The following is a 15,533-nucleotide window of genomic DNA, read 5'->3' as shown; positions in this document are numbered from 1 at the left end:
TACAACTATAAAAATTGTTTATAAACTGTTTGTGTTAAAACCTTATTTGTTGTTCGGCTGTTTCAAATAACTTACAAATTATGGAATGAATAAAATCCAACAAGTTATTTTCTCATACAAACTTATTTACATGTTTAAGTGCAGGTAAATGCCCACAGTCCTTTCTTCTAAAGGCTTGAACACACTCCGTTATTCGCTGCTTTATATCTTTCGTTCTTATCAAAACATGTTGGAAGACCACTGTACTGAAGTTTATTGAAATCAACTACGTCCCTGCGGACGTAGTTTTACGTTTTTGGACGTAGTTTGGACGTTTGTTCATATGAAAGCCTTGTTTCGTGTTTGGGAAAACAAAGCTCTTAAACATATTGTATATTTTACTGAGTAGATATTGACTTTTACGTTTTGCTTCGCCTTTAAAACATTTTTTCTCGTTTCCTACTTATTTGCTAATTATTGTCTATTTTTTAGTATTTCCAAACCCAACCAAAGAGACGGACTTTTCACCAGGTAAGCTTTCTTAAATCGTACGCACTCTATTGTATTCTTATATCGATTCTCTGTAGCATCTCGGGGATATTAATATTTTAAATCAAGGAGATACCGTCGCTGTAACGCTTATAGGTTGTGTACGACTATCTTACGCCTGTGAGATAATCGTAAGAAAATATACTCCAAGCTGTTCTCATAGGGAGAACCAGCCGGGCAATGTAGATCAAGAGGATCAAACAGTTGTTGAACTTAGATTCCCCTTCTGGGCTTATTCTTCCAATGAAGACAGTTTAGCAAAATTTTTTTTTGATTATTTCAGAAGTATAAAAATGACTGGTACGACCTCTGAGTTGCATGAGAGCCACAATATGCCAATACAAATACTGATCTGTCAATGCTCTTGTTAGTCAGTTTAGCTAAATTTACTGTTGTATCATCACAATCATCTGACACTATTGCCTTAATTGAATAAATTGTTTGATTTATCAATGTTTCACCTTCTAGTCACTAGTCACTATAGAAAGATTATTAGCCTCGTTTATATAGTTTCTTATTTATAATTTAAAATATTGCTGAATAGCTCCCTTAGTCTTTGAAATATGCCCATCTTGCTAAGTATTTTATGCGAGTCCTGACTATTACACCTTCGGGTGTAAATTTTTCATAATGCTTAGTTCCCACAGAGTTTGGTAGGTTCCTGCTTTGCATGGCCGACAAAATAAGGCAAGATCTGGTAGCCAGTTAAATTGTGAACTGAAAAATTATTGGGCCTCTAAAATTATTTGTTTGTAATGGCTTGGTACTGACGGCCTATAAAAGACTTGCCCTCTTAAATATTTCACACAATTTATACTTGAACTCAGCGCTTGAACAAGGGTGGTTGTGACTCCTAAACGAACATTGTTTCATTTTTGCTCTTTGTTTGCTTTGCTCTTGTTTGTTGTACTTGTTTGTTCTTTAACTTTTCAGTGTGATTTTTTTTCTGGTATACTCTGAAGACTGTTTTATTATACATCTGAATATATTATACATCATGGTCATCTCACGGAGTATTTAAAGGTTACGGTGAAACCTCCAGAAACTTTACTGTTCCTTAAGCTGAGCACTCACAGAAGATAAATTTTGGCCTAACCTTTTTTTATTTATCTTTTTAAGAATTAATTTAATAAAAGGCCTAACAAGCAATGTTTGTCCACTCTTGGCTACGGAAACTATTTTGTACTCAGTCTTATTATTATAATAAATCTTACCGTTATGAGACAATAACTTTTCGTGTGGTGTTTTATATGCAAAAAAAAAATGTTTTTTTGGTCTGTTTCCTGTGCAATTTTTAAATGAGTGGACCAGTGTCCTAGACTTTGGCACATGTAAACTTTTTTGGTAGGAGAATTCAATAGGTTTTTGTTTTCGAAGGGAGAGGGCGGGGACTAAATTGAGCATTCTTGCACTTAAATCTGAAGCTACATACAATAGAAGTATGTATTGTATACAATTCGATCCCAGAATGAACCACTTTTTTTTACTCCGTTAATACTTAACTTTCGTGGTAGGCAGTGGTTGATCAACACGGGATATGGCGGGTTTTTTGGAGGAGGGTGGTAATTGGCGGTAGAGTGATGGGATGAAGCCCTGCTAAATTAAAGACATGGCACCAAAGGTGTACAAGAAACTATTGTAAAGAGTGTCGTACAAAAATCAGTCATTTCAGCTTCTTAATAATTTCTTTAAACATACTATTAGATTCAATTCTTAAACTGGGGACAATTTTGTTTTTCTTACCGTACAACGCAGGTTTTTTTTAGTCTCCTAGGGGATGCTTGTGTCGATTACTTATTTTGTCTCATTTAATATAATTGTCGATATATTTATCTTGTCAATCATTAATTATTAATATCATTAATGTCTTGTCAGTCTTATAGTAATGGTGCAATAGTTAGCAAAACTCTTTACCGTTAAGTAATGACTTGTCTGTAATGAATTCCCCCAAAGTGTGTTTCAAACTGCTTATTCTTTTTATTTCTCGTAGTTCCTTCTCTCTTTCCTTTTATTGTTTTTTATATTGTTTTTCATTTTCTTTATTTTTTAGAAAATACATTAACTCTGTAAGTGCAGCAGACGGGGTCATATGTAGAACCTAACCTGACAACTATTCCATTTTAATTAAAAAAAAACATTGTCAAACACAATTGAAGCAGCAAAACAAGGACTGAAATTGGTGAAAAAGTAAATATTAATAGGAATAATAGCTTTATATGTACTCCCAAAGAGAAGTCGTCTGTGTCTTTTTTTTTAATTAGAAAACAAGGTGACTTCTCGCAAGTAAATAAGCAATTCCAATTTTTTATTTTGATATAAGTCTGTAGTGCTAAGTTCAAATTTTAAAACTAATGTGTTTTTCAATGGCTCAATTATGGATTTTAGCACAGGTACGTCGTAAGAATCTACGACAAAAATTAAGGAATGCTCGTTTTATTTAAAATATATATGTGAACCCAAGGTAATATGTGCCGACTTTTTAGGATGAGACAGATGGATCTGAAGTTGCTGCCGCGGAGGTGAGAAGCACAGCAAGTGAACTGTCTATTGATGTCAGAAGTACAAGCAGTGTTTCAGGTTTTGCGACACCTAGCAGTAGCAGTGTTTTTTCACAAGAATACTTAATGGAAGATGCCAGCTCTGTCGGGGACTCGTTGGCCACTGAAGATCTCACTAGTGCGGAACAAATTGAAGATACCTATATCCTCAGTATGAGTAGGTTAGTACACGCATTTCTTACTCATAGGTATATGGACAAAAGGAAATAAATATGCAATATGAAATAGGTATATAGAAAACTTCTTATAAATACATTGAAAAAGAGTGATTTTTCCTTGATATTCAAGGGCAGCCTGTATGGGGTTTTTGACAATGGCAATTTCAGTTATTTCAGTTTCGATCAATTTATTCAACGATTTCAATTGTATAGTTTTCAGGAAGTTTTTAGGCTATCATTCGAAATTCACATAGAATTGTTTTCGCAATAAACTAAAGATGAATTGAAATCATTGTTACCGTTCCTGAATCGGCTTTAAATGACAATTCGATGTCACTGGACATATTTTTTTTTTTTCAGAAATATTTTTAAATTTTTGGTTGCTTTGGGCCGTGGTTTGTTCTTTACTAGACTGCAGCTTGACTTCTTTACACATAGAAATAGTAAGAAACAGGAAATATGACAGTAGGAAATAGGAAATAAGTTGGGACGTAGAAAATAAAAATGGCGGTAGGAACTAGGCATAGAGGAAATTTCTTACATATACATATATCACAGCTAAGATACGTACATCTTTAATATAGTTTGTCTAGTATGCTGTCCTCTTTGTTTATAAGCATATGCAAAATAAGCAATAAATATGGGAATAGTAAATAGATATATGGGAATTCTTTTCCATCGAATATTGGGACAACAGATAATACAAGAAAACCCAACCTATCCGTGCGATATCTGTCGATTCCCCCTTGGCAGCTTATCCCTTTTTGATCCTTTCGTTTTTTTATTTATTCGAATATCTCTGCCAATACTTAGACCTATCAGTTGAAAACTTTACTGAAAGAGATTCGAATTAAAATTAAAAAACAAAAGTTTTGTTGGTTTTAGCTTTCCCATATTGTCTCTTTTGTGGTATATCTTTTTTAAATATTTTGTTCAAGGAATTCATAGGTATATTGGAATAATAAACCACGAAATTTTATGTTTTTTTTTAAAGATGTTATTTAAGGGAAAGGGACCAGAAGATGTGATATTGGCCTATTGGTATGGTTAGACGTGAAAAACTGCAGACCGTGAAATAAATCCTCCAACGAGCAATTTTTTTGCTTTTTTTTACAAAAAAATTCTTTTCATCCAAACCATGCATTTACTATTTCAATTCTATCCCTCTCGAATGTTTTACTGTGGAAAAGAAAAATAATAAACCGAACAATAAAGAAGAAGGGAAAAACGAGAGGTATAAACAGTGTAAAATATTTCACGAATAAGGTAACCTTAGGCTGTATTTTGGGAACTCCGGGAAATTTTGACAAAGCTTACTTGGCTCGTGGGGTTGAAATACTCTCCCTATCTCTGCGAAATGTGCAAAATTAAAAAAGATATATTTTAAGTGTATCTATGGAAAAACTTTTTTGTATTCCCCCTCCCCCCGATTAAAATCATAGCCTTGCAGACTCGCTTAGTTTTAAATTGTTTTTCGTATTAATAAAAATTACTATTTGCTCTAAAAGTCCAATCATTTTTACAGTTGGGTTATGTATCTGTTGTAAAGTAGAAAAAAAAATAGTAATATAGCCCTAGTAATAGTAATAGCCCTAGAAAATAGTAATAGTAATATAGTAATAGTAATATAGTAGAAACAAATAGTAATATAGTAATAGTAAATGAAGGAATTAGTGTCTATTACAGATTTTCACTTTTTGATGAGGGTAGATCATATGAATTTTCCCCTCACTAAGAAAGACGGTTTTTAGAGAAGGTAGATTTTTCTTTATTGTGTCTTATAACCTATGTCTTCTTCCCAGTTAGCCCAAAAATTTCTGCTGAGCTTTATGGAAACTTCGAGTGTCATTTAGTCCTGGTTCTCTCATGATCATGACAGAGTTTAGGAAATTGATTTGCCCTTTAGAAAAACAACCCACGCCATCTAATGTTAACTGGTAAAAAGATTAAAGTTTAATTATCAAAGCCTAAATAAAAATTGTGACCTGTATTCATTTTGTTCCTCTCCCCTTCTTCTCATCCACATCAAGCTGAGTCTAAAAGAACCACTTATGCTAAAGGAACGTAATTGATTGTATCTGCAGTTAAAAAAAAAACAACATACAAGAGGCCCTTTTTCAGAAAATGACAGGTTAGATCCAAATAAACTTTGACCTTAAATTCGTAAGTTCTAATACCATAAAGCTTGTTTTTATTATTTTTTGTGAAATACGGCTTTCCCATCAGAAATAAGATCGAATAGTTGACTTCTTTTTTTATCTGGAGAAATGTATATTAGGAAACACTGTGCTTTTGATAATAAACGTCTTAATGAACTCGTGGTACACCTCTTTTCTTCTTTAGTTAGTAATTTTTGATCATTTCTAGCTAAGCTATCATTTTTCTACTCAGGATTAAATACAACTGATAGATGTGTAGAAAATAGGAGACAGCATAGAAGGGAGTCTGACGATTTATCCTGCGCATAGTACTTCTCAAAATCTACTAGCGCCACGACAGTGCAGCGTCAAAAGCTTAAAAGAAAACTTGGATATTTTTGTTTGAATTTATTAAAATTAAAACGGTAATCAAAATCCAATGGTAAAAGAAAAATCGGAGGTTATATTTAAGTTTATATAAATATATAGTTATCTATTTTAAATTTAGGTTTCGTAACAAAGCTTTTGAGCGAGAAGGTGATACCCTAACAAATCCAATGCCAGCATTACAATGGGCAGATTCGTCAGAGGTGTGGGCACTTCTTCGAGAAAAAGAAACTTTTTATACCCGTGACCCAGATATGATGAATAGGCATACAGCATTACAGCCCAGAATGAGAACTATTCTTCTTGATTGGCTGATTGAGGTATGAATTTGTTGTTAAACTTGTCAGTGTTGTCATTATTGAAGTAGAAAGTAATTTTCGCATTTCGAGACATGAAAGACACGTGTTTGGTTGAACATTACGTATAAGAACATAAAAATGATGATAACCGTAAACTGCTTCCTTTCTAAACATTGCGACAAAAATATCTTGTTTGAAAGATGATTGCGTGTTATCAAGAAGAAACTATTATCCTGAGAAAAACCAAGGGTTGGCCAGATCATTGTCATCAACTGCAAATACCTACCAAGTCTTAAATTTGATAGTAAACACCTCATATATGAGGAGATTCCCATTCTGTAAAATAAATGAATTAATGAAGTACGAAGTAAAATAAGGGTAAATGACTATATCTTGGGTTTGGTCAGTGCCCGAAAATGAATTTGATTTGAACACATCCAGTGAAATTTTTCATTCTCGTCTTCGTTGAAACTGTTTTGGGCATAGTGTCGGCGGGATTTCACGTCGACCGGGGATAAAATGTTTTCACATGGAAGAAAATTCGGTTCGCTTCTGATTTAGATCTGAGTCGAAAAAATCGTTTCTAAATCTGGAAAAATGTTATTTAAAGTAAATGAATGTTTCATGTGAATTCAGTAATAAAATAGACTATTGTATTTTTTTTTTCTATCGACAGGTATTCAAGAGTCGTATATTCGATATTCGTATAGTCGTAGTCGGTATTCGAGAAATTTGCTCTCAATCCGACATGTCAACCGGAATTCGCATTGCATCATCGTTGGGTCATTCTTGCTTGACAAAATTTACCATCTTCTGTTGGAATTCTGTTAGCACTTATGTGTCTAATTGATGAAAAAATGTCGCTTTTAAACTGAAATTAGTCAAAACAAAGTTTTTTTTTATTGCCCCTGGGCAATTAGATTTCCCTGTTGTACAGGGTGGGCGTATAGCTGTCATAGTATGTTTTCGGAGAGGGCTAATTAGGGAGATACGACTAAACTTTATGAAATATGGACGTACTGAGTACTAATTCGTGTTCCCATAACAGTCAATGTCGTAATTTAGGTTTAATTTCCAGTCCACTAAACTTGCTAGTAAACATTTTCCGTGGATACTACACTAGCCAAAATTAACTAAAGAATAATGTGAGATTAAATATTTTCTATTAATAAAGTCCTTTTTTCGGTTTTTTTTTGGGGGGGAATATATTGGTTTGAAATTTATGGAGCCTTTGAACTTTGAAAAGGTCCTTGAGCCAGTATTGAGTATGTCTAATGATGGGGGCCACCAGCCTTTTCTTATTCTGCTAGATGGTAAAATCTTTTAATAGGAAAAGGAAATTGCTAGTATTACAACCCGGATTATAATAGACAAAATGGTTGTAGTTAGGGGGCTGATAATGGGGATCCAGCTATTTATAATTCACTAAATTTAACTATTGCGTATGTCTCCTTAGACAAATCTTTCTGAAGTCATTGATAGTTTCCATGTCTGACGGCCAGGATTTGCCAGTGTCTTTTCAGTTCTTCTTGGCATTACTTCCATGAGCTAATTGACTAAACTGAAAAAAAATTGCAAGGTGTTTAGAAAAAAAGGTATTCTCAACTTATCAGAGTGGAAACATGTGTTTGTGAAAACATCGCCAACACAATCTAGCGTTTGGCGTTCTTGGCATTTTTAGTGTAATTCCGAGTCACAATAAGTGCAAATGGTTAAGTATAAGTATTTTGATCTTAGTTTCTAAAAAAAGAAAGAAATTACAAAATTAAAGCAAAAAGAAACGCTGAGCGCTAGATGGCCTTGGTGATTTTTTTTCGACACTAGTACCAGTTTCCACTGTTATAGCTTATATATACTCTTTGGTATATACCAAAGTCTAGTAGATTTCTTTGGAGAAGACTTTTCATTTTAAATACTAGTTTTTTTTATATAGGGCACAACGAACCTTTTAATGGAGTTTCTTTAGGTTACAGCACTTGATACATCATTGTGAGCAATAGTATCTGATTTTTTAGAAAAACTTGGAAGTATTCTTCTAATAACCTTCAATACCGTTAATGGACATAGTAGATATATTTTCAATAGCTTAAATCTTTGGCTGCAAATAGTATATGAAAATGGTATTTTTATATTTCTATTGTACACATACTCTTGTATACATACTCATGACGTGCATGTGTTATGATATACATTTAAATTAGCTAGTTTCGTGAAAACTGCTTTCCTTTCCATAGAATAATTTCCATTTATTGGGATAAAGGATATACCCGGAGATACGCATACTTGTCTGGTGTGTTGTAACAGTAGTGTAGGTCTGTATCGTTTTCTAGGCACATCGGAGTGTACTTTAAGGGGAAATTTTAGAGAATGTAAATGTGCCTCTTCTGAATATCTTGAATTCTATAAATTTCTGTACAAAAAACAGAAAATGTATTCAGTAAAGCGTTAATCCAAGAAAAAGGATCTATCTGATGATTTTATACTCGATTAAACTTTATTTTCAGATTTTTAATTTCGCCCTTTGGCTTTAAAAATTCCTCTTAATTAATCTATGTTTTTATTGCTCCTTAAATTGTTACCTTAAATTGGTAATATTAGGAAAAAGAATTTTCCATATCATGTGATAAATTTTTCAGTAAAATAGGTATTGATTCCATGCTACATAAAGAAAGAAGAAGTTTCTTTTATTTCTAAAATGATTCGGCATAGATTTATATGCCTGTTGTACTATAACATCTTTGTCACTTGTATAAGTATTAGTATTACGTAGTACCTTTTTCTGGATAGTCCGATCTCAGTCCTTAAAGTACCAAGAACATCAAAATAAACGCGTTTTTCGAAAAAAAACTGTTTGACTCAAAAATACCCGTTGTTGTCATCCGAATTATTCGTATTTCCTTAAATTCGTTATTTAATTAGCGCTTGAAATGTCGGTTGAATGAATCGGAAAATTGAAGTTATGAAATTTCTAAATTGATTTTCAGAAACCCAATCATCCCCCCTCCCCCCGGATAATTTGAATAATAAAGGCCTAGAAACGGATTTTTCTTTTGTGTTTTGGCTCTTTTCCTTTCTTGGGTTTAGTGCTCACCTATGCCCTTGAAACACGTCAATAAAAGAAAGCTAATTTTAAATGTCAGTTTCAAGTGTAACATCATTGTCTCCTCCTCTGAAAACTTGGTATTCAATCAATTTTACTAATTATTTAATTTTGGTAAAATATTCAGTATGTTTCAACATTTTTATGCTAAATTAAACGGTAACCTTATACCGTTTTTTAGATGATTTTTTTTTTTTTATTTTGTTTTATTCTGTTGAAAAAGGCTTTCGAACATGGAGCCAAAACATTCGGATTTTTTTTTATTATTTAAAGTTTAGTTGTTGTTTTTTGGTGTTTTTGTTTCACTGCTTTATTCCAATTAAACCCGTTTTTCTCTCTTAAATGTTTGCAAAATTTAACAGCAGTTAGATTACCAAGGAATAATAAATTTGCTCTAGACTTTCGTTTTGTCTTGTCAGTAGCGGGGATTGATTGGAATTACCGATTTAATTATAATTTGTTTTACAAATCCATTCCTTATCTCCGTGAGTCAATGTTTTCTTTGTTTTTCTTCTCTTTCTTGCTTCTTTCTTTCGTTCTTTCTTTTCCCCAAACTAAGATGAAAAAACGAGAAAGCCTTTAAATCTCGAGTGACGAATTCAATATGTCTGACCCCCCTCCCCTTAAATTTGCAAATGGAAACTGCAATAGGGTAAAAAGAAACCATACCAGGGAGCCTCCCCCCAACTATATCTGGCATTGAACGTGTATATGACAAACTTTTTTTGTTCGTACGTAATTGTCTTAAAAAATTACCTTCTACGCCTGTGCCGTCAGAAAGGAGTTTGCTACCGTAAGTTTTTCCTTACAATTAAATATCAACCTAACTCTGGTAATTTATTGTTTATAGGTGTGCGAAGTTTATCGGCTTCACAGAGAAACTTTTTATTTAGCCGTGGATTTTATTGACAGGTACCTGAGTAATACATCAGATGTTCCAAAACAGCAATTACAATTAATTGGTAATACATTCTTTTATTATCTAACTCTTTATTATCCTCTCTTTCTATTTATTTAAAATTTAATTACTATACAATTGTTTCTTACTCAATTGATTGGAATATAAAGATATGTAATGACCAATCTCTTGACATCAATAGTTCTGTGGGTAGTCAAAATTTCAATGGCTATCTTATTAGCATAATGTTGAGACAATATGAGAAACTCATTATTGCCACATTACAACTACACGAGAAGACAATATTCTTCGATGACGCTTAAATATGAACAACCTTAACATGGAGGATATATGCCAGGAACAATGATTGGCCCAGCCAGAAAGCTAACTATTTTTTTCAATATTACGGGCTACTGAAAATTCTACTTGTAATGGTAAATAAGTATTTTTTTAATTACACGAGACAGTTTTAGTCAAAACACGTGTATAGTCCTCTGTGCCGTTCAAACTGATAAGCTTAATGAAACCTGTAGTCTTGCTTAAGATGCCTCAGCTCCCCCTCCGCACATGCGTTCAGGGGTCTTCTGAGGGTCAATATGAATTACAATGCCGCATCTTATTATTCATCCTTTTCCTCACCATCATTCGGAACCACAGTATCATCATAATTAATTCACTTTACCAAAGAAAAAGTTGAAAATTTTGCGATCAGCCTTTTTTAAAGAAATGAGTATTTTCTTCTTATTAGTTGCCACTAAGTTTAAAACTTCCACAAGCAATTGTAATTTCTGATGAGGTTGGCGAAATGGGGGATTTTTTTTTTTTTCGTTAGCAGTGTAGAGCCCATCTAGGCCGAATATATACCGTCCAAAAGTTACTTTTAATTGACCTTTAAATGTTAATCGCGTCCTGGTTGTGCCGAAATATTTACAGAAAACGTCTTTATATAGTTCCTCTCAAGGCTGTATTCACGGGGTTAGGGGATTTGACTCCCCCCTAGAAGGTTTTGTTTTTAAGTTTTTTTATCCTCCCCCCCCCCCCCCCACCCCCGAAAAGAGATCCTGGATACGACCCTGGTTTCTCTTCTGGAATATTTCAGACTACATGTTAATTTTACACACAAAATTTTGTATTTATTTATTTCCTTTAACCTTATTAAATGTTGCTTTTGGAGCATCTATTTAAACACTCTCAAATGTGGATATCCTGTTATTTATTGGCTGCAAAATTGTAGTTCATTTAAGGGTCTACAGCATAATGTCATAGAAACAAAATGTGCTTAAGAAAGGGAAATGATAAATAAATCAATCATCATTTTCTATAGTTTCATGATTATCAGTGTAATTAATTAATGCAACAAAAATTTAATATTATTTTTGAATGTTTAAATGCCAAATTATTAATAATTTTAGTAAAACTATTGTTATAATTATTTATAGATATAAAATAAATTATTTTATCTAATGGTTGAAATTATCAGATTGAAAGTATCAACCATTTAGCACCTTAAAAAGCTGTTGGGTTTCAGTTAACTTTTTATCCTTGGGGTACTGTTTCCAGGATAGATTAGAGCATGTTTAGTGCTTTCGAGGTTGTTCTTATCCTGGGCCAGATGAAACTCAGGTTTTTTGTGGTTGTTGAATTAGAAATTAGTAAATGGTTACCCCTTCCCCTTCTTTTACAGATCATGGACCTTTTGTATGAACTAATGTCTTAATTTTTTTTTCTCATGTGTTTAAATTTACTTATATTTTCAATTTTTACTTACATTTACTTTAAGCTAATACAACATTTTTACTATTTGTATGTTCAACTTTATTTGAAGAATTATCTCCAAAATGACTGGTATATCCCATTCTCTTCCTTTTCTACCGTCATTCAATACCTTTTTCAATATTTATCGTCTGCTAGGAAAAAAAATACGCGAGTAAGCCGCTGACTTTGAGCAATTCTCATAAGTAGAAAAGTTAGTCCAAGTTATCTCGGTCGGGTAACTGAACATTTCATGTGTTTTTAACTTTTGGCTTTTGATTTGATCGATAGTTTAAAACTCCGGTTTAAAATTGGAGCGCACTGAGTTTGCTTATTCCGAATATGGTTTTGACGTTGGGGAGCTGCGACTCAAATAAGTTTTTAAAGTACTACTCTAACACATTCTTTCCAAATTTTTCCTTGCTAAAATTTCTATATCTTTGGTTTTAGATTCGAAATTTACGATCTGAACGTACAGTGTATTTAATTTAATTTTCATGTATAGCCCTTTGCTGAAAATTCTGTTTGGCTTTTCAATAATCTCTTTAGAGGTAATTGTCTTTACGGAAATTATTCTCATTCGATGTGAGTTTCTGTTTTAATTTATCCATTTCTCTTTTCAAAGGGGGGTTAAAAGTACTTTCGTAAGGCCTGGGGGGCCAAGTCTTGAAAAACTATCATCGGGTGCGTTCTTGTGCCCCACCAAAAGATTTTTAACTGATAAAATATTATGATGGCCTCACGGGTTTGAAATAATAGGTGGCTTTACAAATTGATTATTGTTATTTAGAATAAGACCTAAACTATAGCTTTATCCCGAGTTCTTTTAGTTCTCAATTTTAGCGTCTCCTTTATTCCTAGTTTGAGATGTATATAGTTGTCTTTTCTATCTTGAATTTTCCTTAAGTGTTACATTATTTTAATCTGATTATTTTATGGCGGCTTTCTTCTTACTAGCCTAATATTTAGCTAGCTGAGGACTATGTTAGTAATTTAGTTGATAAGTGGTAGTGGAACACGGAGTACTGAACAACCGTTTCAAGTACTTGTACTTTTTTTTAATTTTGAAATTAATTTTTATGGCACTTGGTATTAACCAAGTGACATATAGCAATCGCAAATTCTGTCGGTCTGTCTGTCTGTCGGTCCCGGTTTTGCTACTTTAGGCACTTCCAGGTAAGCTAGGACGATGAAATTTCGCAAGCGTATCAGGGACCGAATCAGATTAAATTCGAAATAGTCGTTTTCCTGATTTGACCATCGGGGGGGGGGAGTGGGGGGCCGGTTAATTCGGAAAAAATAAAAAAAATGAAGTATTTTTAACTTATGAGCGGGTAATGGGATCTTAATGAAATTTGATGTTTGGAATGATATTGTGTCTCAGAGCTCTTATCTTAAATCCCGACCGGATCTGATAACATTGGGGGGAGTTGGAGGGGGGAAACCTAAAATCTTGGAAAACACTTAGAGTGGAGGGATCGGAATGAAACTTGACGGGAAAAACAGGCACAAGTCCCAGATACATGATTGACATAATTGGAACGGATCCGCTCTCTTTGGGGTATTTGAGGAGGGGGTAATTCTGAAAAATTAGAAAAAATGAGGTATTTTTAACTTGTGAACGGGTGATCGGATCTCAATGAATATTGATGTTTAGAAGGATATCGTGTCTTAGAGCTCTTATTTTAAATCCCGACCGGATCTGGTGACATTGGGGGAAGTTTGGGGTGGGGGAACCTTAAATCATGGAAAACGCTTAGATTGGAGGGATCGTGATGAAACATGGTGGGAAAAATAAGCAGAAGTCTGACATACGTGATTTACATAATTGGGACGGATCCACTCTATTGGGAGGGGGGGTTATTTCTGAAAAATAAGAAAAAATGACATATTTTAACTTACGAAGGAGTGATCGGATCTTCATGAAACTTCATATTTAGAAGGACCTCGTAACTCAGATCTCTTATTTAAATCTCAACTGGATCAAGCGTAATTGGGGGGGGGGGGGGGGGGGGGCGGAAATCTTAGAAAATACTTAAAGCGGTGAGATCAGGATGAAACATGATGGGAAGAATAGAAACCTGTCTAAGATACGTGACTGATATAACCGGACCGGATCTGCTCTCTTTGTTTGGAATTGGGGGGGGGGGGGGGTAATTTTGAAAATTGAGGTATTTGTAACTTACGAAAGGGTGACCAGATCTTAATGAAATTTGATATTTAGAAGGATCTTGTGCTTTAAAGTTCTAATTTTAAATCCCGACCAGATCCGTGACATTAGGGGGAGTTGGAGGGGGAAACCGGAATTCTTGGAAAACTTGAAAATTGAGGTATTTTTATCTTACGAATAGATGATCGGATCTTAATGAAATTTGATTTTTAGAAGGAATTCATGTCTCAGAGCTCTTATTTAAAATCCCGACCAGATCTTTTGACATTGGGGGGAGTTGGAGGGGGAAATCTTGGAAAAACACCTGGAGTGGAGGAATCGGGATGAAGCTTGGTGGATAGAATAAACAAATGTCCTTGATGCGTGATTGACAGAATCGTACTGGATTCGCTCTCTTTGGGGGACTTGGGGGGAGGGTTCAGTGATTTGGCGAGTTTGGTGCTTCTGGACGTGCTAGGACGATGAAAATTGGTAGGCGTGTCAGGGAGCTGCACAATTTGACTTGATAAAGTCGTTTTCCCAGATTCGACCATCTGGGGGGCTAAAGGGAAAGGGACAATTAGAAAAAATTAGTTATAACTTACGAGTGGGTGATCGGATCTTAATGAATTTTGATATTTAGAAGGACATCGTGACTCAGAGCTCTTATTTTAAATCCTGACCGGCATTAAGCCTCTTATTTTCCTTTTTAAATCAATCTATTGATTCATAGAATTTTGTTAGAGCTCATACCATATGATCTCTTGGCTCTTAGCTCTTCTCGCCTCGTCACAAGTGTCATATGAGCTCTTAGCTCTTTTTTTGTTAGCAGTTGTTGGTAGAAAGAAATGCTGTTTTTTTTCACCGATCGAATCATTGGTATTTCGTACTTACTGGATTTAGATTTCGGAGGATCGTGTTTCCCAAATTGGCTTCATTAAACATTGAATTTGAATTATATATGTAAATCTAACAATAAAAATGGCCTAAGTATTGTTGGGTGTTGGAATACAGTCGTATTCACGGCTATGGAGGGATGCTGGAGGTGCATAGGTGCAGACTCTACGTAAGAGGGTGACTCCCAGGTTATATTTAATCAAAACTGATTAGCACCGTAGCGCATTTATCATGCGAATAAAATATGTGACTATGATAAATTCTGATTTTGCCTGTTTACAGTGTTAATGTACTTCAGTTTATTGTTTTTCATTTATTGGCCTGCTATTTGTGTTTGGTGCTTTATCTATAGATTTCTACCCCATGCCGATAAGCAAGGATTTATTAGTTACTTCTGTTTTTTACATTTTTGAATGTTCAGGCTGACCATTATATTTGATTGCAAATACATGTGTCCTTTCACGGTAGGCTGATTCAAAAAACACATCCGCCACAAGTATTCTGGAAACTCATCATATTTTATAATTATCAAACAGGCTATGATATACATAAGTTCAATTGAGTGTATTGATTCTAGTGCAGAAATAGAGAAAAAACTAAAAGAAAAATAGTCAGTCCCTAAAAATTGAAGACTAAAAAAATAATTATTTTTGAATTCATCTAATGGGT

General features: G+C 34.0%; 2 protein-coding genes across 13 annotated transcripts in view; one reads left to right on the top strand and one right to left on the bottom strand.

Annotated features, from left to right (window-relative positions):
• The window catches only part of LOC136033883 (uncharacterized), a 611,411-nt gene that overhangs the window by 283,760 nt on the left and 312,118 nt on the right, over positions 1–15,533 (bottom strand). The gene's annotated exons all lie outside the window — the stretch shown is intronic.
• The window catches only part of LOC136033881 (G1/S-specific cyclin-E-like), a 42,261-nt gene that overhangs the window by 15,212 nt on the left and 11,516 nt on the right, over positions 1–15,533 (top strand). Inside the window, exons 4-7 of the mRNA XM_065714853.1 lie at positions 472–510; positions 3,012–3,247; positions 5,891–6,089; positions 10,019–10,130. Coding sequence (XP_065570925.1) covers positions 472–510; positions 3,012–3,247; positions 5,891–6,089; positions 10,019–10,130 — 586 coding nt within the window. The remainder of the gene's footprint in view (positions 1–471; positions 511–3,011; positions 3,248–5,890; positions 6,090–10,018; positions 10,131–15,533) is intronic.

Source organism: Artemia franciscana, chromosome 12, assembly GCF_032884065.1.
Source record: "Artemia franciscana chromosome 12, ASM3288406v1, whole genome shotgun sequence".
In the NCBI taxonomy this organism is placed as follows: Eukaryota; Metazoa; Arthropoda; class Branchiopoda; order Anostraca; family Artemiidae; genus Artemia; species Artemia franciscana.
The sequence above is the reverse complement of the archived record's forward strand: the minus strand, read 5'-3'. Positions and strand labels throughout refer to the sequence as shown.